Below are 21,047 nucleotides of genomic sequence, written 5' to 3' on the forward strand. Positions count from 1 at the left end.
TTTTGGATTGCAAGGGAAGTAGAGGTAGGCAGGAACAAAAAGCACTAACAGTGAGCAGAAAACTTTCACCACAGGATGGTGGCCTTGTTTGTTTGACACAAATTAGCCAAGGGAAAACAGAAATATTTCATTAAGTAAACATTCATCAAGTTGCATGCATATCCTAAATGTTTTTATTATGGGAAAAACACCTTTTCAAAAAAAAAGTGCGGATTTTAATCCTTAAAAATAAAAAAAAAGTAAAAAGAAATCCCCCAGTTTCAGATGACTCATATAATGCCCAACTAATCTTACTGAATCCTATAAATCCTTTTGATTTATCCATATTGATTCAACTCTGGAAGTGGCTTTTTTCTCTCTCTCTTTCATAGACACCAACAAGAAAGTAAAAAAAAAAAAAAAAAAAAAAAAGACCTAACCTTTCACCTCTGATGATTACTCCGATGGCCATTAAGAAAAGAAGCACATTCAGGCTGGCCAAGATAGTGCCATACTGGTTCAAACGTAAGGACTACAGCTAAATGCAATCTCACACTTGGCTGCCTCAGCGTTTGTTTACAACGTTTGTGTCAGTGCTTCGTACTCACATAATAAAACATTCAGAGCAACAAGTTATAAACCTGGTACCACAAGAACTCTTAACAGGTTTCCTTCACAATGCATCAATTCTGACAATAACAAAAACCCAACAAAAGCGCTGCAAAAATCATGTGTTGTATCGCATGAAACCAAATACAGAAGCTTAGTTTTATATAACTAGCATGCACGCAGATGGTCTTCATGATAAGACACCTACACCACAATTTGTACAAAATACGTTTGTGCAAAGTGTACGGCAGGAATTTTGCCCTTTCTATGCAACATCCTGACTGAATATAACGGGAATGTGTCTCCCTTTGCAACTGCTACCAGTTCTTCCCATATTAAAGAACTTCTGAGACTAAAATCAACTGCAGGGATTTTAAATGAACAGATGAAAATCAGAGAAGGTAAAAAATTGTCATCAACCCTAGCTAAATACCAGGTCAGATCCGAGAGCAGGTTACAGTCATGGAATTTCAGTTACTCACATTGACAGCAACTATGGCAGAGACAATAAAATCACAGTCAACTTTGTAAAGATCACATGTCAAATAAAATACATTCTGAGCACCTTTGGACAATACATGAGGATAAACTACACAGTGAAAACATGCACTGTGACAGCATTGTTCTTCTAAACCTTGCACTCCTAATGCATTCCTTTAGCCAAGCAAAGGGAAGATAAACCCATTTGCCTAATGGAGCATGTAATTTAAATATTTTAGACAAGCATTTACAGAGAGGTTGCTTAAAATAAATGTAACAGCCATCCATCCAAGCAGCCTGCATGATGAAAGGCACCGCAGAGTTCACAACTTATTTTTTCGGAGCTACGCAGCCCTTTCAGTTACTCCAACCACTGGGTATGCTCTGCTTTACTGACTGTAAGAAAAACATCTCTTCCCAAGCAGATTTAACGTGAAGCTGCAGTTTTCTGTATTGCAGTCACACTCCTAAAGCCACTACACTTTCAGCTCTTAATGCTGCACCATGCAGTCTTCCGCAATTTTGTAAACAAAATATGTTTAAAATTATGGCTACTTAAAGGAATGATGTACTTAATGCAGACTGCAGCACGTCATCGCGGGAAGATACAGCAAGCAATGTCAGTATTCCATCATGCAGAATCACAATTTTAACTATGAAGATTCTCACTAATGCAAACAGTGCTGTTACACACATAAACTTGTACCCGGCATTACCAGCACCGAAGCAGGTCCTCATTTGACTTAAATTTATCAGCCAAGGATTTTATTACATGCTAGGAATCACATGCTGTACTGTGACCTGCCTAAGGCACAGCAGTACTCAGTAAAATGCAAAGGGTATATAAGAATTACCCCTTCCACATGCACAAATTAGTGCATACATCTTAAAAACGAAAGGATAAAGACAGTCTTTACTACAGGTATGCTTGAGGTGAGCGTTTTGAAGAGTTGTGTTCAAGTTCTGCAAGCACTGGATTTTAATCATGCATGGCAGCGCTGCAGGGAAACGAAAGAAAGGAAAAAGGAGAAAGGAAAGAAGGAAACCACCTAACTTTGGCTCTTAAGTTTGTGGCGGATTTCACGTTTGTGAAGGAAGAGGTCCGTTCTGCTTGCTCCCTGCCACAGAGCCATCTCGCACGCACGCCGCGAGCAGCCCGAGCGATGCCGTCCCTCCATGACAAGAGCTGCCCGTCACACCGCGGATCACCACGGCGCCGCGTTGCTGAGGGGCTGCTCGGGTGCGCGGCCAGCAGATGCGGTTTGATCCATTCGTACACATCAACTCCACCCCGCGTACCTCGCAATTAAGCGGTGCACGCCGTTAAACGCAAAGCGCCGATCTTCGGCGAACAAAGAAGGCTGCTCCGCAGTCGCGACGCAAAATCCTCCCCAGACGCGCCGCACCCCCACGGACCTCTCCCGGCGCCCTCCCGCCGCCCGGCCCCGCGATCCGCTCACCATCTCCTCCGCCTTCTCCCGCTTCTCTGCCCTCGGCTGGTTTTCCTGGCTGCCGCCGACTTCGCGGTGTGGCCGGGAGGCGGGCGTACAAGGGAAGGAAAGACACAAACAGCGCTCTTCAGCAGAGCGCTCGGCAGGAGCCGGGCAGCGCAGCACCCCCGCACCGCCGGCCCCGCAGCGCAGCACCCCCGCACCGCCCCGCGCATTCCCCCGGGACCGCGGGCCTCGCCGCCTCCTCACCCGGCGCGGCGGCACGGGGCCGGCCTCCCCCCCTCCTGTTCCTGCCTACAAAGGGTACCCGGGACCATCTCTACCCCCGGGGGAGGCGGGAGGGATCCTTAACCCTTTTCTCTCGTGTACCTCTGCCGTGAGTATTTTGGCTGACGTTTGCGGCGCGGGGCGTTTCTGCAGCTCGCTGCCGCCGGGGCCGCTCCGCGCGCAGCTCCGAGGGCGGCGCTGACAGACGCGCGCCCTTCCGAAGCCGCATTGAAAATAAGCGACCGCCTGCGGAGCGCCTCCGGCCGCGGCCCCTCACGCGGGCCCCGGGCCGCGCCGCTGCCGTCCCTCAACTCTTTATTCCTTTAATCGGGGCATTATCATTCCGCAGCGTTCACGCAGAAGGGGGGGAGGGAAGCGGCACCCCCGCCCGCCCCACACGCGGTGCGGCGACGTGCGCGGCTCTGAGGGGGCGGCTCTGAGGGGGCGGCCCCGCGCTCGCGCTCCCGCCGCCGGCCCGGCCTCGCGCTGCCTCGCGCTGCCTCTCCACAGCCGCCGCGCGAACCGGCGCGCGCCGCCAGCAGCCGCGAATTTTCCTATTGGCCGCTTCCTCCGCGCTCGCGCTCAGCAACCAAAATCTCATTGGCTCTCTCCGCTCGCTGGCCGGCCGCCTCGAACCGCGTTGGCCACCGCGGCCGTCCGTCCGAGCGGCGCGGCCCGCCCCCTCGGCGAGCGCGCGGGGCGGCTCGCGGCGGAGGGCGGGAGGATCCGGAGCAGCCGCTGAGGTGCGGTGAGGGGCGCTCCCCCCGCGAGAGCGCGGAGGCGCGTGACGCCATGCGAGCGGCGGAGCTCCGTTGTGGGGGAGCCGGGCGCTCCTCCGCGGGTGCGGAGCGAGGAGCGCGCGCTGGGCGGTGGGACGCGCCGGGTGCTGCCGAGCCGTGGGCTCGTCCACTTGCATTGGGCTGGGGCGATTTAATGCCGCGTCAGGTCGTTCCGTCGGTAAATCCGTCACGTGAGCTGCCCGTCCCGCCGCCGTCGCTGAGGATCTCGCGCCACCGCGCAGGGATGGGGATGGCGGCCAGGAGCCGCGACGGGGCGCTGTGCCGCGGTCAGCGGGGTCTGACGAGATGCTGGAAGCGCGCTCGGTGCGTTCCGCGTAACGTATTCCGGCGGTTACGAGACGGGACAGAGTTTATAGCACACATCGGAGCTGGTTGTCTTCGCTTTTGTGAGGAACTCGGGACAGCCGTGCGAGATGCTCGCCAGGCTCGCGGTCTGCGGCTTCCGGAGGCTGACAGCTCTGCCCCGGGCTGCACCGACAGCGGGGCTGCGCTCGGAGCCCCCGGGCTGCGTCTGAGACGGACGTCGCCTCTGGGGCGCGGGGCACGAAGGGGCGGGTGGGCGCTCTCGAGTCCTCCCAGCCGTAAGCGGATCTTCAGAACCCTCCCGCGGATCAGCGCTGCCGTCCCGCTGCTGGCGGCGCGGGGCTGTGGGGGTGATGTGCTTCGTGCCGCGGGACCGAGGGCAAGGCTGAGTGCCGACCCCGGGTTTTCTGCTTTCAAGATGAGAGGTTTTGCCTCAAAAGCTATATTACGCAATCATACACCCCTAGAAGGTTTTTTCTTTCCATTAACGTTTCATCTCTTGTGCATACGGAGTTTATCACTCCTACAGAAGAGCAGTCATGGCCTTTCTGCTCTTTCCTTGCAGACATTACTATAAAGCGTTCTTAATTTACTAGTTCCACTGAAATTGCCCGTTGCCACCTGTGAAGGAGTCAGAAATAGGGCGGAGGGAAAAGCGGCGGCACCCGCGCGCCAACCGCCCTCAGCGCCCGCCCTGAGGGGCGCGGGAATCAGCCAATGGCGGCTCGAGGATGAGAGGCGGGGAATCCGTTCTCCAATAGCCTGCGTGGGGCGGGGCTCCCGCAGCCAATCGGGGCGGGTGTCTCTTTAAACTCTCCGTGCTCCCCGGAAGCCGCTCTGTCGGGCCGTGGTGGTGTCCTCGGCGCCCGCTGGGTGAGTGCGGTGCTGTGTGCGGCGGTGCTCCGCGGCCTCGCGAGGTGCCTTCCCGGAACCCGCTGCCCCCGGGGCTGCCAGCGCTCCGCTGCAGGCACTCGTCAGCTGCGGGTATCCCTGTTAGCGTAGGGCCCGGGTTGGGGCTGTCGAGTGCTACCTGCGCATGGCCGTGCTTCGCGGCTCGGCCCGCCTGTAGTTACGCGCGTTCTGGTGTTCAGTTGTCGCTGTGGTGAGCGTGCTGTTTTCCTTATCAGTGCTTGTTAATGTGGACCGAGTGGCTAAAAAGTTATCTTAAAAAGTTATCTTAAAAAGTGGCTAAAAAGAGTGTGTTTCTCTCCCTGTAAACTGTGTGCACACTGAAATAGATGGGCCCAGAGCAGGTGGGTATGGTGGGCTCTGCCGAGCCTTCCTACTGACTGCTTACTTTTGTGTCCTGTGAGGAACGAATGGAGAGTTATTTTCTTTGCCATGTTCCTCCCTAGGAAGTGCAGAAGCTGGGGCTAATCGTGTTTGTCTGACAGGAGGAAGGAATCCAGAATGGGCCCTGGGCCTGCAGGGGGACAAAACAGGGGCACAAAAATAAGGATTAGGTTGTAAGTCTGAGGCCGTCAAAGTTGGCAGCAGTTTGTTCCTTACACATTGCAGCCTTTAACCTCGTAACATTCTGGTTTGCACTGCTGCCTTCTGCAGTGAAGATAGTCTCTTCACCACAGTAAGGTTACCAGCCCGACATTGAGTGGTCTTTGTACAGAGCAGCCTAAGAGGTGGCACAACAGCATCCAGCTCTTCCCTCTCATCTGTATCTCACTTCCAGCCCTGCTTCCCATGCTGTGAACCAGTGCTCATGCTTTTCTGATCGCAATTGGAGAAAACAATCACTTGTTTAAAAAAGCAACCAACCATCTTTTCTTCTCAATGTCTCAGAGTTCAGTATGGAAAACTCATTGTAACACTGAAAGAATATCCATCCAGTTTTCTTCTTTTGTGAGCTTTTGAGGCATATAGTGCTCAGTTTCCTCTAGACAAATTGGGAAGAAGCAGTAAACCACTGACTGTGAGTTACTGTTGTGCTACGTAACCTGTCGGAATTCAGTGACTGATGATCTCCAGGCTGTCTTTTAGACTTGCATGAAGAATGGTTCTGGATCAGTTGAGAGGCGTTTGAGCTTGCTGTGGTAACTGATGTGTTATTTATGACACTTCATTTGGGAAAACAAAATACATAACAAATGACTTCATTTTTCAAAGGCTGCTGTTGGGAGATCTTAAGGGTAAAGTGGTTTTATGCTAAATTGTGAATTGATTGCTTCTAATCAACCAGATGATGGTACAACCCTGTGAAAAGGACATCCACAATCTATCACCATTTGGTGTCCTGTTACCTCCTCTAACCACTGCTTTCTTCTGACAGTGTCCACTCAAGCTTTTAACAGAGCATTAGAGCTGATAAAACACACTGTGCTGTCTAACTGAGGACAGCAGCACAGAATAAGAATGGCAGTTATTTCAAAGTCATTTCCAAACCAACAGTGCCATTTGGAGCAGAATGCTTAATTACAGCATGTTTGTTGATCTTTGTCAGGCTGGTTTGTGTGTGTTAGGTGTAAGTTAGATAGCAGACTAGAAACAAAGAAATAGAGGAGATTGTTGCCATCATTTCATGCTTGCAAATTGTTGGCCCATTGACTAGGAATAATAAAACTGGATGTTACGAAAGCCCATTATTTGGAGGGCAGTAAGTTTTTGCAGTGATTGCAACACCTTCTTTTATGTGAGTATAGACTTGAAAGAATGAAACTTACATGAAGGTATTCAATTAAATATCTCTGTAATCATCATGTCTTACTGCTTTGTCTGCTGCAACTAACAGCAGCAGCAATTTCTTGCCTAAGCTTCATATAAGGTAAAACAGCGATAAGGTAGTTGGACTGGTATAAGAAAAGAGAATCAAGGTTAAGTAACTGAGATGAGAATGTGCAGTAAGAAAGGGAGTCACTGAAATCTTGTGTGCTTAGACAAGAGTTTTTGAACGCTGCTTCTCTTGAATGAGAATTGACTTCAGAGACTAATTTATAACGGTGCAGAACAATGAAAAGTACACAGAGGAAATTCAGCACAATCTTCCTGCTCCATATGACGTGTGGCATAGAGTTGTTATTTCTTCAGAAACCCATGACTTCCTATATCACGGCTTGAATAGTGAGACTATAGTCTATTGATTACTGTTATGTCTTTATTGGAATAATGATTCAATAGAAAACTTTCTTTTGGAGTATGTTTTATAATACATTAAAGGATTTTAAAAGTAACAAAACCCAAAGCTAATGTAATACATAAAAGTCCAAGAATGGCTCCTCAGCTCCCATGTTGTATTTGCTTCGTTTCTTGTATGTTGATGACCAAAATATATTTAAACCAGTTTTCCAGTAAGCGTGGATGTGAGTGTTGTAATCTGTAAGCTTCACCCTGGAGGCAGGGTTGTCTTCCTGTGGTGTGTGGCATAATGGGTGATCTGCATTTCCTTTGTAGGCTGTTACAGGATGACCTTGTGCTGAGCTTTTGTAGAAAAAACGAGACTTAATCATTCTTCAATGTGCATCATTCTGTTCAAATTTGATCCACGGCCGGTTTCAAAAAATGCCTACAGGTAAAGATGGCTGAAAGAGACCCGTTTTGTAATGTTTTGTACATTTCTTATAGCCTACGTGTGAATTACAAACTCAAGAGCTATTACTTGGTGTTCAGTTATACTTGTGTAATGTCTGATGTAGATTTTCTCTATGGGAGTACTTTAAGGGTTCTCAAAGGGTCACGTACATAGGTTGTTTTGCACCTTGGTCAGAAGGCTCAGCCTCTAGTTATGGGCCTCGTGGTGGTGATCTGTCATGTGGTGCAGGATGCATCCTTCATAAAGTGTAATCTAGAGAATGCAGTCAAAATCCTGCATTCTCTTGTATCCTAAAAGCTAAGGGGAATCATGTTTGATGGACCATCAATTGCTTAATTGATCTTAATTTTCTCATTACTTTTTGTTAAACAGAGCCTTGCTCTCTACCTCTCTAATAAATGATTCTGACCAGCCTTGCATGTCAGCAATAAGTACTGTGCCGTGGTGTTCTTAGTAGCTGATCTTAATTTTATTTCTTCAGTCAAAGGCATAACTTCAGCCCACTTTTTCTTCCTTAACGCACCATAGCTAAATGCTTTTCTTCTTAGTTTTTACTATAGCTTCTTCACCTTTGTCTCAGCTTTCTGAAGAACATAAATATCAGCTGGAGATGTTGCCCAGTGTACCCAGTTCTCTGAACAGTGTTTAGCTGTGAGCCCTCTCTGTACTGTTCTGCTGCTAAGCGTACTTTTCCTGACAGCTCCTGTGTGTAACAGCGTATTTGAGCTCTGTTTACTTCACCCTGAGCTCATGGAACACTTCTCTCAGCCCTGAGGGTGTTTCTCTGACTGCAGACCTACTGTTATGTTCGTCCACCTCTAAAAAGACACCTACAATTAGCTTTTACTATCCATTACTTTGTCTCTCTTGGTGTCTAACTGTTAAAAGTTGAAAAGACAAACTGGATCTCTTTGGCCAAACTAAGCAATGTTCTCCATAATGCTTGGGAGGGTTTCCCATCCTAGAGACTTTGATTTCCACAGCAGTACATTTGGCCACTTCTTGTGAGTGCCTAATTTAGCACAAAGCTTGCAGATGATCTTCTGAATGCATTAATGAATCCCTGTCTTCCTGTATGCTGGCAGCTTACTGTTCTGCCCTTGGTGTTCTCACTGTGGGCCTATGAGAAGTAAAGCTCAGTGTGGGGTAGCAAATGCTTTACTGTAGTCATTATTATTGTCAAGGTTACTGTACTGCCATTATGTTATTCCAAACTATACTGTGTGCATCTTAAGAATAAGTTTTAAATTTCAAAGCTATAATTGGAGTCTTTTTAAGGAACTGAATTTCATTGTATGGAATTGCTTTAATGGAATGATTTCTCATGTTTTTTATCTGTCTCAACGTTTATTTAAATCTTAATGAGTAAGCCCTAATACAGTTAATTTCAGCTATAAAATAGCTGAACAGGCCTTCTGCAATTTATTAGATGCCGAGGGTCACTTCAATAGTGTTGATTTTCAATGTGGTTATGTTCCACAAATGACTAAATGAAGATGCTTTGAGTGTACCAATCCTGTCTACTGGCCTTGTGCTAAGTGCCAAAATCTTTATATAAAATGAGAGATGGACTTTTTCCGGTGTGGTAGAATATTTCCCACTTTAATACTATTTAGGTACCATAAACAAATCGTGTTCGTCTTCACAAGGAAAAACTGGTCTTTCTCCTACGCATCCAGTGTACAAATCGCTTCACAAACACCGTGCTGAGCTACGGCTCCCACATTGACAGATGCCTCTTAGGATCCTATTTCCAAATATGGAACAGAGGAAGCCAGACAAAGCGGTGACAGAAAACATTCAGAGTTATTTCCTGCTTCTGTGTTGTTTAAGAACTACCTGGTTTAGCTGGATATACAAAGAGTGGCAAAACACTTGGAGCACAGAATGACTGCAGAATGAAACGTGCTTACTAAGAAATAAGTGATGTATTTCATTCAGCAGCAGTTTTCAGTTGCATATTTCTTGTAACATCTGCCTACCTTCTGACTGAGCAACCTCCAGGGCTTTCTACAACTTGTCTGCTGCAAGGACTCTCATTAGATATTCACATCTTTTTTCCTGCTGTTCTGAGATTATGCAAGCAACCACACCTGCGAAAAAGTAAAAAGGAAAAGAAATAATTACATGGGGGGGGAAAAAAAACCCCAAAACAAAGGGGAACACTCACCCTCCACCCCAATATTTCTTGATTTTTTCTTTTTTTTTTTCTTTTTTTTTTTTTTTCAGAAAAGCATGCTTTTCCCTTTGCATCTCTGCACTGTTGAGTGTGCTGTCTTCTCTTTGTTAATCAAATGAATTTCAGTCAGGATGGGCCGTGGAGGCCATCAGGTGTATCTCTGTCCTGGGTACTTTCAGACGAAAGCATCGTATCTTTCAGCCACATAAATAGTGCTTTAATTGTTCGAGTTAAATTAAAAAATACTGTGGTTGCATGACCCTAACTAAAGATAAAGAACATGTTCTTGTGCTTCTGATAAGCTTCCCATAACCTGTGAGTTACCTTTAGAGTTCCTTGGGTTTTTTTTTTTAAGCTGTAATTTCATGTGCTGAAGAATTATAAGATTGCTTTTCAGTCTTAACTCAATCTCTTGCTTTGCAAGCATTTTTCTGTTCTTTGACATGGGTATGTGCCTCATTCATGCAGTGAGATGGACTTGTTAAACCTCTCAGGGCAATGTGAAGGAAGGCTGTGGTTAGCTGTCATTCGGCTTCTATGCTGATAAACGTGAGATGCTGAGATAAAGGGTAGTTTAATACTTACAGTGAACTGTTGCTGTGGCAAAAAATATTCTTTTATATTCTGTTATTCTCTGTGTTATAAAATTCTTATTTCTAAGTACATACCTTGGTACTCTTGTGTTCTACAGACTTATTCTAGCAGCTAATAGAGATGAATTTTACAGTAGACCATCCAAATCAGCAGATTTTTGGGACAGCAGCAATGAAATCCTGAGTGGTATGTAATGTTCTTGTATTTCTTGTTGTCCTGTACAGAAGGTGAGTTGTGCTGTTATTGTCTTATTTGTGTTTTAATATCATGTAGTTTTCCTCCCAGTTTTCTTTTTAACTGACTTCAGGCCGAGCAGTGCAATGGAAATACAGTAATATGTCCATCACAAACAATTACTTGAGCTTTGGCAGACACGCTGAAATGCTTTCTTAAATAGATGGCGTTAGTTACTCTACAGACTCATTGCCTGTACTAGTGACTGGAAATCATTAAAACAAACCTCAAGGAAGTGAAATTCTTCTAGTTTCTTATCAGTAATTTATAGGCCACATGGTGGTTTTAGTTACTGATCCATTAGTTTATTAGATTTCGTCTACAATCAGTGCAGTGGGAGGTAGTTATTCAGTTGTCTGGTTTTCCTTTGTAGGGAGTCTATCTGCAGCCTTTTTTTTTTATGATCAGTATTTCTCCCTTTTTTCAGAAGCAGCAATGAAGCCTGGGGAGACAAAGCAGCGCTGAGATCCAAGATAGCCAGCAGTGTTTGCAAAGTCACAGATGTTATTGCCACACGTTGCGTGTTATTGTTGTTGGCAGTGAGAGCTGTGAGGATAAATGACTCCCACTGCACTGCAGCTCCCTTATTCTCAAGCTCTACCTGACATTCCACTTCTGTGCCAGACATTCTGGGTGCTGCTTCCCTTGTGATGCAGTAATTTAAGAACAATGAAGAGCCCTGAACTTTCTCTTACACCTTTGCCATCTGACTGTATTTGGCATGAGAACACACGTGTTCTCCGTTCAGTGGGTCTGTCTGTGGAGAGCCCATTCATATGCTTCCATTGAGTTAAAATTGTTAAATCAGTGCAGCAGTTCAGAGGACAAAAATAGTAAATTCTTTTTGTATGACTTAATGAACATTTTTTGCAGCTGATATATGAAACCAGGAATCGCATATGTTTACATATCAGTGTAGCTGTATGTTTTTGTGTACCTTTTAGTTAAGGTGAAGATATTAATGAAGGGTTTTGTGAGGATGTGACAAAACTAAACTTGATTCTGAGGTTTTGGAAACTGAAGGAAGGAAAGAGATTCTGAATAAGCATCCAAGACTTGATTTTGTCCTCTAATGAAGGATCTCTTATGAGATCTGGGGTTGACATTTTTTCAACGGTATGCATGTTAGATTGCATAGAAGAATCTTGGCTGTGGCTTCCTTCTTGTAGCCGCTGACAATTAGCACACCCCACCTCCTGGGCAAGTTACTGTTACCACAATATAATATCCTGCAATTACTTAAATTACCCTGAATTGTTCTGGTTACTTCTAAAGTCAGACTTGCAAATAATGTTAATCTTCTGAGATTTTGCTTTTGAACTGACAAGCATTATGAACCTACTTAGTTTTCTGTGTATTTTGGCCTACAGGCATAGCTTATAATTGCACTTTTACACCTAATACAACTTTGACATCATTCTCCATCATCTGTTATTGCAGAAACTTGTTGGTTTGTAATAGAAGTGCTCTTACCCTCGCACGTACTTTTATTCAGCCTGATCAAGGCTCAGTGTCTGTATTAAAAAATTACTTAACCTTGAGATTTTTGAAGATGAATGTAGTAGCCTAATTCTTACATATTTTATAAGGTCTGGATATGGAGGAGGGAAAAGAAGGTGGGACGTGGCTGGGAATCAGTAAGAAAGGCAGGATGGCAGCCCTGACAAACTATATGCAGCCAACAACTGACAAAAATGCAAAAGGAAGAGGTATGATGGGATATTATTTATATTTTTTATTTCTCCATTTATGAAGGAATGTTTATTTTTTTTGCTTAATGTTACATTCTGTTGGTGGAAGATATCTTCTGTAGTATTGTTTGTTTTACCAAGCCTTTCGGATTAGTAAGTACATGTGGTCAAGTTGCTCTGTGTACTTCTTTCTTAGGTGCTCTTGTAACGAACTTCTTGACTTCAGATCTGGACTGTTACTCTTACTTGAAGAAAGTTTCAGTAGAAGGACATCTTTATAATGGATTTAATTTAATAGCAGCTGACTTGAAGTAAGTCTACAAATGTCAGTGTCACAGCAGAAAGATGGTAGTAGTAGTGAAGTATTTGCTAGCATATGAGTATAATAATATAAAAGCCTGTCACAAGAAGAGTTCAGTTTCTTTTGCTAGTTAGCAGATAAGAGCCCAGTGTTAGCCTAGTTGTAATTTCCTTTGTTTTTTCATCTTTCATGTGCTCAATGGCTACCTTGCATTCTAACTATTGCTTAGTAGCTCATAATTAGTCTTTTTCCCTGCAGGCTGTGTTATGATTTAGAGAAAGCAAAACCCTGGCTCTGTAACTTCTCAGAGATGTACACACTTCTGTTTGAAAATAAAACATCTTATCCTCAAATTTTCAGTCTAAAATTTGATTTGCGTTTATATTTTCTATATCCTTCAGATTTCCTGCCTTGAAAAAATAAACAGGAACAACCAAAAATCCTATACTAGAGGATGACAAAAAATCTCATCCAAAAATTTGGACTCTGATTTGCTGCTTTTCCATGCACAGTTTATGCACAACTACTCTAACCTCAAGTTTTGGCTTGTGAGCCACAGTGACTTACAAGAGAGATCAGTATTACAGCATTAGAAGTTGAAACTGCTGTGTCCCTATAGGCTGGACAAGCGGGTATCCCCCATCCTACCTTTTATTTTTCCTGTTGGGTGGTATGCTGTGGCAGGATTAGAACAGCTGAGAGCTTCTAGGCTGATATTACTGTCAAAGTTCCCTCCTACCTCCCCACTTTGATGCAAGTATGGTTGGTTGCTGCTTCCTTCCTACTGTTTTGTGTGGCTCTGTTGGTTCCTTAAGAAAGGCTTTTATTTCAAATTCTGCCTGACTATTTTTCATTTTTAAATTTACTGTGTTATGGTGGGAAAGTGAAATAAAATTCACAGATAACTGAAGTCTAAACTGAATTTATAAAGGAAGATATGCCACCTGTAGAGATAAGAGTGTATTTCTGGTTTTCCCTGCTTCAAAACAAGCACATAGTTGGTGCCTTCAGAATGTTAATCTATGAGCTTGTCAGGCAGTTAGTGTTTGCTGCTCTCCTTTACAAAGTTTGTTATCCTACCAGAGACTTAACAAGAATTTTTCCTTTTCTATGCATTAACTTTTATCATGGTCAGAGGGCATGATTTCTCGTACTCTCTGCCACACTGCTGCCTTTCATAGGTTGGAAGGCTATCTGTAACTTCAAAGATAATGAAAGAATTAGTCTTATATCTTTTAAAGAAAACATGATACTCAGCATGTTTGAGGTAATAAGCAGTAAATGGTTTTGATTTTCCTCATTTTAATTTAGGTATGTTTAATAGTTGTACAGTCTGTTAGTATAATGATGTTAAAGTAGTTTTGACTAACATTACTAAAATAATAACTCGTGTTATTATTTATTTAGCTTGATTTTTATTTTTTTTATTCTATGCTAAGGTGATAGGGAATCTGCTCAGCTGAATAGTCCTTTTTGTGGTGATGCACGCCATGATTTCATGCTGGGTATCACTTTGAAAGCTGTATGTGTTGATTAATTCTCCACTGTGACATCCTTAGCCTTGGATACTCTGGTGAAATGAAATTCTTGGCGAGTTAATGATGCAAAGCAATTTCTATAAAATATATAAACCTGTCATCTTAGGAAATTAGAAATAGCCCTGAGAGAGATGTGGTGTATAAATGGAAGTTACTTTTCTATGTAAATAGAAAAACGTCATGGTAGCTGATGTTATTTTGTTGAACCGTGTTACTGTTCAAAGAAGAGATTGAAGCCTATTCTTAACGTATTCATCTCTTGCATAACAACAGTGACTGGCTCTGTTACAGTGGTGTGAAATGGAGAGGAAACTTCAATTGGAAGTGTAGATGAAGCAGTGTTGGGACGGGGTATCTGAGCGTATCATACTGCTGTCTGTAGGTGGCATGTTTAAAGAGAGATTTACAATGTTTGAGTTCTCAGGTCCTCAAGAAAACAAATCTTTATTTTCTCTCAGTATTACTGTGATGACAGAACAGTATATGATACAGGTGCAATGATGTGAGAAAGGGAGATGGAAACCAGCATAAGGGTTGTGAAATCCAGTCATTTATTTCCACAGCTTTGTATGACTTATTTTAAACAAGCATGTTCTTTGATGCTTCTAGTGTAATTCATTTGCTCTATGGCTTCTCATACTATTGATTCGTTTATTTTTATAATAGAAGCACATCTTAAAAAAAAAAAAAGGTATTTTTTATTTTTCTCATCTCTTCAGTTTATCATCTTGCTATACGTGCTGAGACTCATGAATACTTATCCCAGTGTGCTAAGTGTACTTTTATGCTGCATGTATGGCATATGGCAGACAGAATCTGTCTGAGGACTTCTCTGGTGCAAAATTGGCTTTGAAGAAGGCAGTATTGCTCCTCCTCCAATTCTGACAATCAGTAGCTCTGCTTAGAAAGGAGTGAGGCTATCGGGGGCTGCACTGGATCTGTAAAACAAGTCTGCTTATAATTCAGAGCAATTTTCCTTCTTTTTCCTGTTGTAATATCAGAATTGCTAATGAACTGCTTTATTTGATGATTAGGAAAACAATCATGTTTTTGGAAAACTTGTGCTTGTGTCCAACAAATCTGTTTGCTGCACTTGCTCAGGTTTTCATTGCTAACTTGGTTAGAGTTGTGGCAATATTGAATGTAAATGAAGTGTAGCCAAATGTAATGCAGACTGTCCTGAAGGACAAGCTGAAATGAGAGCTTCTTGTCACTCTTCTAGCATGTTTAGGCTTTGATAGTTAGTTAAAGCCCATGTTATTTTTGTGCAGTAAGATCACCGTGTAATAGCAGTGAATCACTTTCTACATGAGGAGTAGGTGAACTGTCCTTTAAAAATGAAGTCAGCTGTAGGGAGGTGCAGAAAAAGGTCCTTTTCTTTTTAAATAATAATTATAAGAAGTGCAAATTGAGGATTTTGGTAAGAGAGTGAACTGAACCTCAATGTTGCAGGGCCTCATAAGGCTGAAATACCTGAACAGTGCCACCAGACTTAAGCAACGTGAGCTTTCTTCCAGCATGGCTATCATGAGAGTACATGGGAGGGATTGGTTGCTCTCGAGGTATGAGATGTAGGCACCTGTCCAGTGAAGAGTGAGACATGCTCAGACTGCTGTGGTGTAAAGAATGTAAATGGATAAGCTGTCACACCGTTCTGTAAGCTTGCTTGCATTTCTTCTCATATGTTGTCTGTCCTAATAATCTTCTGCAGAGTACATCCATCTTGCCACTTTGACCTTGTGATGAAAATAAGGTGTGTAGATGCTACTTCAGAGCATTCAAAAACTTCTGAAATCTTTCTGCACAGATCCTCAGTCATCTGCAGGTCTAATGAGATGGACAGTCCAGTGTCTAGCAAAGGATGAAAGCTTCTGTCTAGTATCAGCTTCTGTCTTAAGTGCATCAGTTTAACTTTTATTACATCATTTACTGTATTCTACACATTCTTATTTGCATCAAGTCTAAGATGTGTCTTTCTAGCTCATGGAAAAATAAGGAGCTGGAAACGGCATCTCTGCTTTACTATGTGTTATGGTACTCAATCCAAATTCAATCTTAACTGTGAGTTCTGTGATGTTTTCTTTTTAATTCAAAGAATATTTCTTGTTTCAGGAGGTGGAGTTTGCTCATATTTACAGTGTACCTGCCTGCTTGTTGTAGCAGTTCTGGGTTTTACTGAATTGCATTACTGTGATTAAAAACTATGATGATAACACTTGACTGTGGTGTGATATACTATTTCAGAGGGGGAGAGTAATGAAATTCATCAGTTAATTTCTGGGCTGTGGTATCAGAGCAGTAACAGTGACAGAAGCATCTTGCTGTGTTTGAAGATTGTGTGAAATTAGCATGTAATCAACTACAGAAGCTGATGGTTTTTCAAGGAGAAATTCTTGTTTGTATTTTTCAGTACCACCAAAGGAGATGTAATTTGCTACTATGGAAACAAAGGAGACCCAGAACCTGTTTTCTTAAATCCTGGTAGGTTTACGTCTAGAAGGTTGGAATATTACTCTGTTACTTTAAAGGAATCAGAATATAACCATATTGCTCCAGTATTTTGGCTGTTCAAGCATTGTCTCTGCTAACTTTCCTTGCATTCTTAAAAATAAATGCTTAAATTCATTTAAATATTTGCTAATACATCTCAGTACAGAGTCAGTAGTTTATAACAGCTTCTATCTTTGTTGGCGTTCCAATCTCTGCTGCAATTACTGGAATGTTACTTAATTATGATTAGGGGACAAAGGTCTGTCTTGAGGAATGGAATTTTCAAAGTCAGAGGTAACTTTTCTTACCTTGCAGTTAAGAAGATAATTTGACTGTGCCCCCCTAGGGACAGAGTTGGCTTTAAAAAATAATGAACTTTTATCTTTAGATCAGGTAGACTGATTTAAAATATTTAAAATCTAGCCCTTTGTTAGCCAGCTGTATAGGAGAGTCCAGTATTCATCACCAAAGACCAACAGAAATGGACTGAGACATGCAGAATGCTTTAGCTGGTTGATAACAGTTGCGAAGAAGTATGTGTTAATATACGAAGGCTTATTTTGCTTGCTTAAAAAAAAGTCAAAGTGTTGCTGTCAATAGGCAAATAGTGACTGTACCAGTTGTGGCATAAATTCTTGGAAACAACTATTCGATTTTTGTACAACTACAAGCACAACAGATTTTAACAAACAAAAATCTGGTCACTCCTTTATTGTGTTACCTCTGTATGATATGAGACTGAATTTCATTAATTTCATAACGGATGAAGCTTGGAGGATTGGAATTGCTTTACAGAAATAGAGCCAACAATGTAGTGATTAAGAGTTACTTTGTGTTTAGGCTATGCAATCCCCTAGTGGGCTGAGAGTTATTTTGTGTTTAGGCTATGCAAAACCCTCATGTTTCTGTTAGTGTTGTGCTCTGGGCAGGGAATCTTTGGTATTTCACAAAAGTCTGGGAAAAGGTTAAGTTGTTTTATTAAGAGTTACATGCCTTTTTTTTTTTTTTCCTTTGGTGCATGCACTTGAATAGGAATATATGGACTGAGTAATTGTTTGTTGGATACGCCATGGAAGAAACTTCAGTATGGGAAACAGCTTTTCACAGAAGTCATCAACAGAAGTCAAGACCTTGCCAAAGAAGACTTGGTGCAGGAGCTCCTTACAGTGATGAATAATCAAGAGCCGTAAGAAAACAGTATTGAGAGGCCAACTGCACAGAAAGCAGCTTTAGTGCAAGAGATAATATGATGAAGAATTAAAATAATAATAATTTCTTCTACAACTTTTTCAGTCAGTTACCTGACCCTGCAATTGAAGACCAAGGGAAGGAATACATACGTCCTATATTGAACAAGTATGCAGCTGTGTGTGTTCGTTGCCCGGGTTATGGAACAAGGTAAAATTTCCTGCTGGACCAAAATATATCTCAATTCAAATGCATGTTGCCACAAATGTTAACTCTTTACTGAGTGCTTTATATTTCTTCTACCTTTATGTTGTTCCAGGACAAACACAGTCCTCCTCATTGATTCAGAAGGAAACGTTACTTTCACAGAGCGCACCATGATCAATGAGGATGTCAGCCAGTGGAAAACAAGCAGCTATGAATTCAAACTGCACATGTAACAACTTTCCATTTGAATGCATTGTAATAAAAGCAATGAAAGCAAGCTGTTAAGCTCCAGGAAATGTTTTCTGTCAGCCTCTGGAAGCCAAAAATAGCAAGAGAAGCAAAAGTTGTTTTAAATAGGTTGTGTAAGCTATCAATCTCACAAATCCTCTGCATAAAACCAAGTTTCTTACTGTTTTTACATTGTTGCAACTTCAAAACAAATTTCTGTTCATGTGGCTTTGTTTTATCATCTAAGCTTAAAAAATTGTAAAACCCAGTGGAAAGTACTAACAGGATACTGTACCTTGCATATAACTTCTTTATTTTTATTTCAGCCAGAGCTGAAAATATATGCAGCTTCTTGGAGAATCGACCTTCAGCTAACTTTCACAATCTAAATTTTGTCTAAAAATTAGATTTGTATCATGGAATTGAAAGAAAATCAGCTGCAGTTCCATTTCTTTTCACAGATTCCTCTAATTTCTTTTCGCTCAGATACAACCACGTACTGTATGATGCCTGAAGCCAATGTCTAGCAGTCATAGAACATAAGATCAGAGGGATCGTGAAGCCACCTGGCATATAACACCTGCTTCCAGGGCAAGGCTGCCTTTGTCCAACATGCAAGTCATTGCTTTGTTTTTTCTTTTAAGTATGTTTTAAAGAAATACCAAACTTGTATTCAATTCAGAGGAGGAGAAATGCTTACTGCTTTTGTTTTGTTTTTTTTTTTTTACAAAACTGCTCTCCCTTCAATATGTAATTTTAAGATTGTAAGCTGATGCCAATATACATTAAATGAATGTATGTTTTCTTTGTAGCATTAAGTGTTTTAGTAATATTTAAACTTTTCCCTATGCCATGGTACACTGTTCTGCCTGGAGAGGGTGGGGAGGGAAGAATTTGTTTTGTTTACCTGTAAATAGTACAGCAATAGATCTTAAATACTCTCAAATCTAGTTTTAGAACTAAGAAATTAAGTTGTCACTGCTCAGTTCTATTCAGTAGAAGTTTAAAATTGTTTATCTTTGAAAGGAATAAAATTCTGTACTGTGACATCTGGTTTCCTGATAATCTCATTAGCAATATTGTTTTTTTTTTCCTACCCCACCAGGCAGATAAGGAGTAATTATGCTTGCAAATGGACACTGAATGTGAGGTTACAGTAACTTGAGACAGCCTTAGTGATCTGCATACCTGGACATTGCAGTGGAGGTGAAATTTGTAATAATCTATTTATAATTTCAAAGAAATCAATGGAGAATTCAGAACCACCTCTAGAATGGAATATCTGTTGTAATGTAACTTGTTTCAACCATGCTAAAAAGGTCATGCTACAGAATTCTTTATTTAATGTCTTGTTTAAGAGTGTATGTCTTTAAAAGTGGTCATACCACAAGGTTTGGGAGGGGAGCAAACAGACAAAAACCCTAGCAAATAGGGCTGTGAAGTTGATGTGTCTTCAGTGGAAGCAGTAGGTAGTGTCTTCAGTGGAAGCAGTAGGTAGTGTCTTCAGTGGAAGCAGTAGGATTAACAGGCAAGTAAAAAGGAATAACCACCATGTTCTGAGTAGCTTTGATAAAATGCCACTTCGTTCAACATGCATTTTGTTTCCATCTCATTCTGTGATTGATATTCTTTGGCTTTACTAATGAGTATGAATTATCACAGTACTTACTAAAACTTTGCTTTATTTGCCCTATTAAATACATAAGTCTCCCAGGAAAACCTTGATTTATATTCAAGCATTATAAAAGTCCGTGTGAAGCTCTGATCTCTCTCCTGGAGAGTTGAAGCTAGAAGTGACATTCGGCGATGATGTATTTTGTGGTTTTTGTTTGTTTTTAAATCTAAAGAAAAGCCTTGGACATGGATTTAAGATCTTCTACTGAGGATGCAATTATTAGATGTGTGCAATTTGAACTCCACTAAATTATTTTGGATAGCATAAAAATAATTGTTATGAAAATAATTTATGCAATGTCCATGGTTGTCTACTAAAATTAATATGAAATGTAATGATACTGTATACTTGGTCTCTGCAATTATGATTATGTAACTGACTTACAAAATACTTCAAGCAAATATATAAGCTGGCCTTTAAGTAAGCTCTTAAAAGCATATTAGTTCTTATTTAATATAATCTGAATTGATGGGACTTCAGCATACATTTGATAATCAGTATATTCTTAAATATTATCGGTAAAATGTTCTGGATCTACTTTTATGAAAACCTTATTTTTAAGCTTGTTCTTAGTGCCCTCTGAGGGAGGCAGTACATACTGATAGCAGTAAGGTGCTTTACAAGCCTGTCCTCTAGTGACAGAGGAAAAGTATTCAATGGATATCTCATCTGATATTTCAGCCCTGACGGGCATGAAGCCAGCAGTAGTCAGTAACTTATCAGATGGTGTAAACACATTGATTGCTTCTGTTCTGTGAAGAAATCACATCACTTTTCAGGTGCTAATTAAGATAGATTAAATAATAAGCTGAGAATATGTGGAGCCACTAGTGCCACTACTTGTAGTACAACATTATAACCCATATTCAATAACTGGGGCTCTTACCTCTCCTTCTGAGAATGTATTCTTCCAAGAGAAAAAGTGGGAAAGCAAGCTTTTCTCTTGGTATGCTAACTCAATTGTGAATGGCTATTGGAAATAACCGCAGAGCCAAGACTCAGCCAAGTGCATTTATCTGTGTCCTGACTGTCCCATCTCAACTGAATGTATTCCATTTGGAAAGGAATTAACTGTCCTTTCAATTAGAGATGGACTATACCAGTACTTCAGTTTGGATTAATAGTACACTTCTTACATGTTTCTTCTGGTAGTCAGTATTGACTGAACTTCATATTGCAGCGCAACCTCAGATCACAGGGACTGGACTGTTTTCAGTTGAAGTGGAACTGGAAAGGACGTGTCTATTCTGATTATCTTCTGTAGCAGTTAACCACCTCTTTTCTCACTGAAG

At 41.9% G+C, this 21,047-nt stretch overlaps 2 protein-coding genes across 33 annotated transcripts in view; one reads left to right on the top strand and one right to left on the bottom strand.

The window, feature by feature from the left end:
* Positions 1-3,294, bottom strand: part of ARVCF (armadillo repeat gene deleted in velocardiofacial syndrome) — a 209,023-nt gene extending 205,729 nt beyond the window's left edge. For 14 of the 24 annotated variants that reach the window (XM_025155420.3, XM_025155418.3, XM_040647965.2 and 11 more), the window contains exons 1-2: positions 2,889-3,294; positions 2,529-2,587 (exon numbers count right to left, since the gene is read on the bottom strand). The gene's annotated coding sequence lies outside the window, so the exon portion shown is untranslated. Of the gene's footprint in view, positions 1-2,528; positions 2,588-2,768 lie in introns of all 24 variants that reach the window. The other 10 variants (NM_001398134.1, NM_001398133.1, NM_001398131.1 and 7 more) reach the window with 3 other exon arrangements.
* On the top strand, positions 2,753-20,176 carry TANGO2 (transport and golgi organization 2 homolog). Of its 9 annotated transcripts, none has more exons than NM_001396318.1 (9): positions 2,753-2,895; positions 7,292-7,409; positions 10,301-10,389; positions 12,027-12,146; positions 12,325-12,439; positions 16,378-16,448; positions 17,490-17,643; positions 17,751-17,855; positions 17,965-20,176. In NM_001396318.1, exons 2-9 carry the CDS (start codon positions 7,354-7,356, stop codon positions 18,083-18,085), a joined length of 831 nt encoding a protein of 276 aa, NP_001383247.1. In that variant the 5' UTR covers positions 2,753-2,895; positions 7,292-7,353; the 3' UTR covers positions 18,086-20,176. The 9 variants fall into 9 exon arrangements, 8 of the variants coding, with proteins under 8 accessions (NP_001383247.1, XP_015130739.1, NP_001007837.1 ...); XM_015275253.4 differs by having other exon boundaries at positions 2,753-2,822; positions 17,965-19,127; NM_001007836.2 differs by lacking the exon at positions 2,753-2,895 and adding an exon at positions 3,472-3,529.
* Positions 20,177-21,047: the final 871 nt, after the last annotated feature.

The sequence above is a fragment of the Gallus gallus genome, chromosome 15 (assembly GCF_016699485.2).
Source record: "Gallus gallus isolate bGalGal1 chromosome 15, bGalGal1.mat.broiler.GRCg7b, whole genome shotgun sequence".
Taxonomy (NCBI): Eukaryota; Metazoa; Chordata; class Aves; order Galliformes; family Phasianidae; genus Gallus; species Gallus gallus.

Bases quoted from the DNA above. Each gene is read 5' to 3' on its own strand.
- TANGO2 (NM_001396318.1), top strand. From the start codon at position 7,354: ATGTGCATCATTCTGTTCAAATTTGATCCACGGCCGGTTTCAAAAAAT. The intron at 17,644-17,750 runs GTAAGAAAACAG...CAACTTTTTCAG, and splicing joins GTGATGAATAATCAAGAGCC to TCAGTTACCTGACCCTGCAA. The intron at 17,856-17,964 runs GTAAAATTTCCT...ATGTTGTTCCAG, and splicing joins TGCCCGGGTTATGGAACAAG to GACAAACACAGTCCTCCTCA.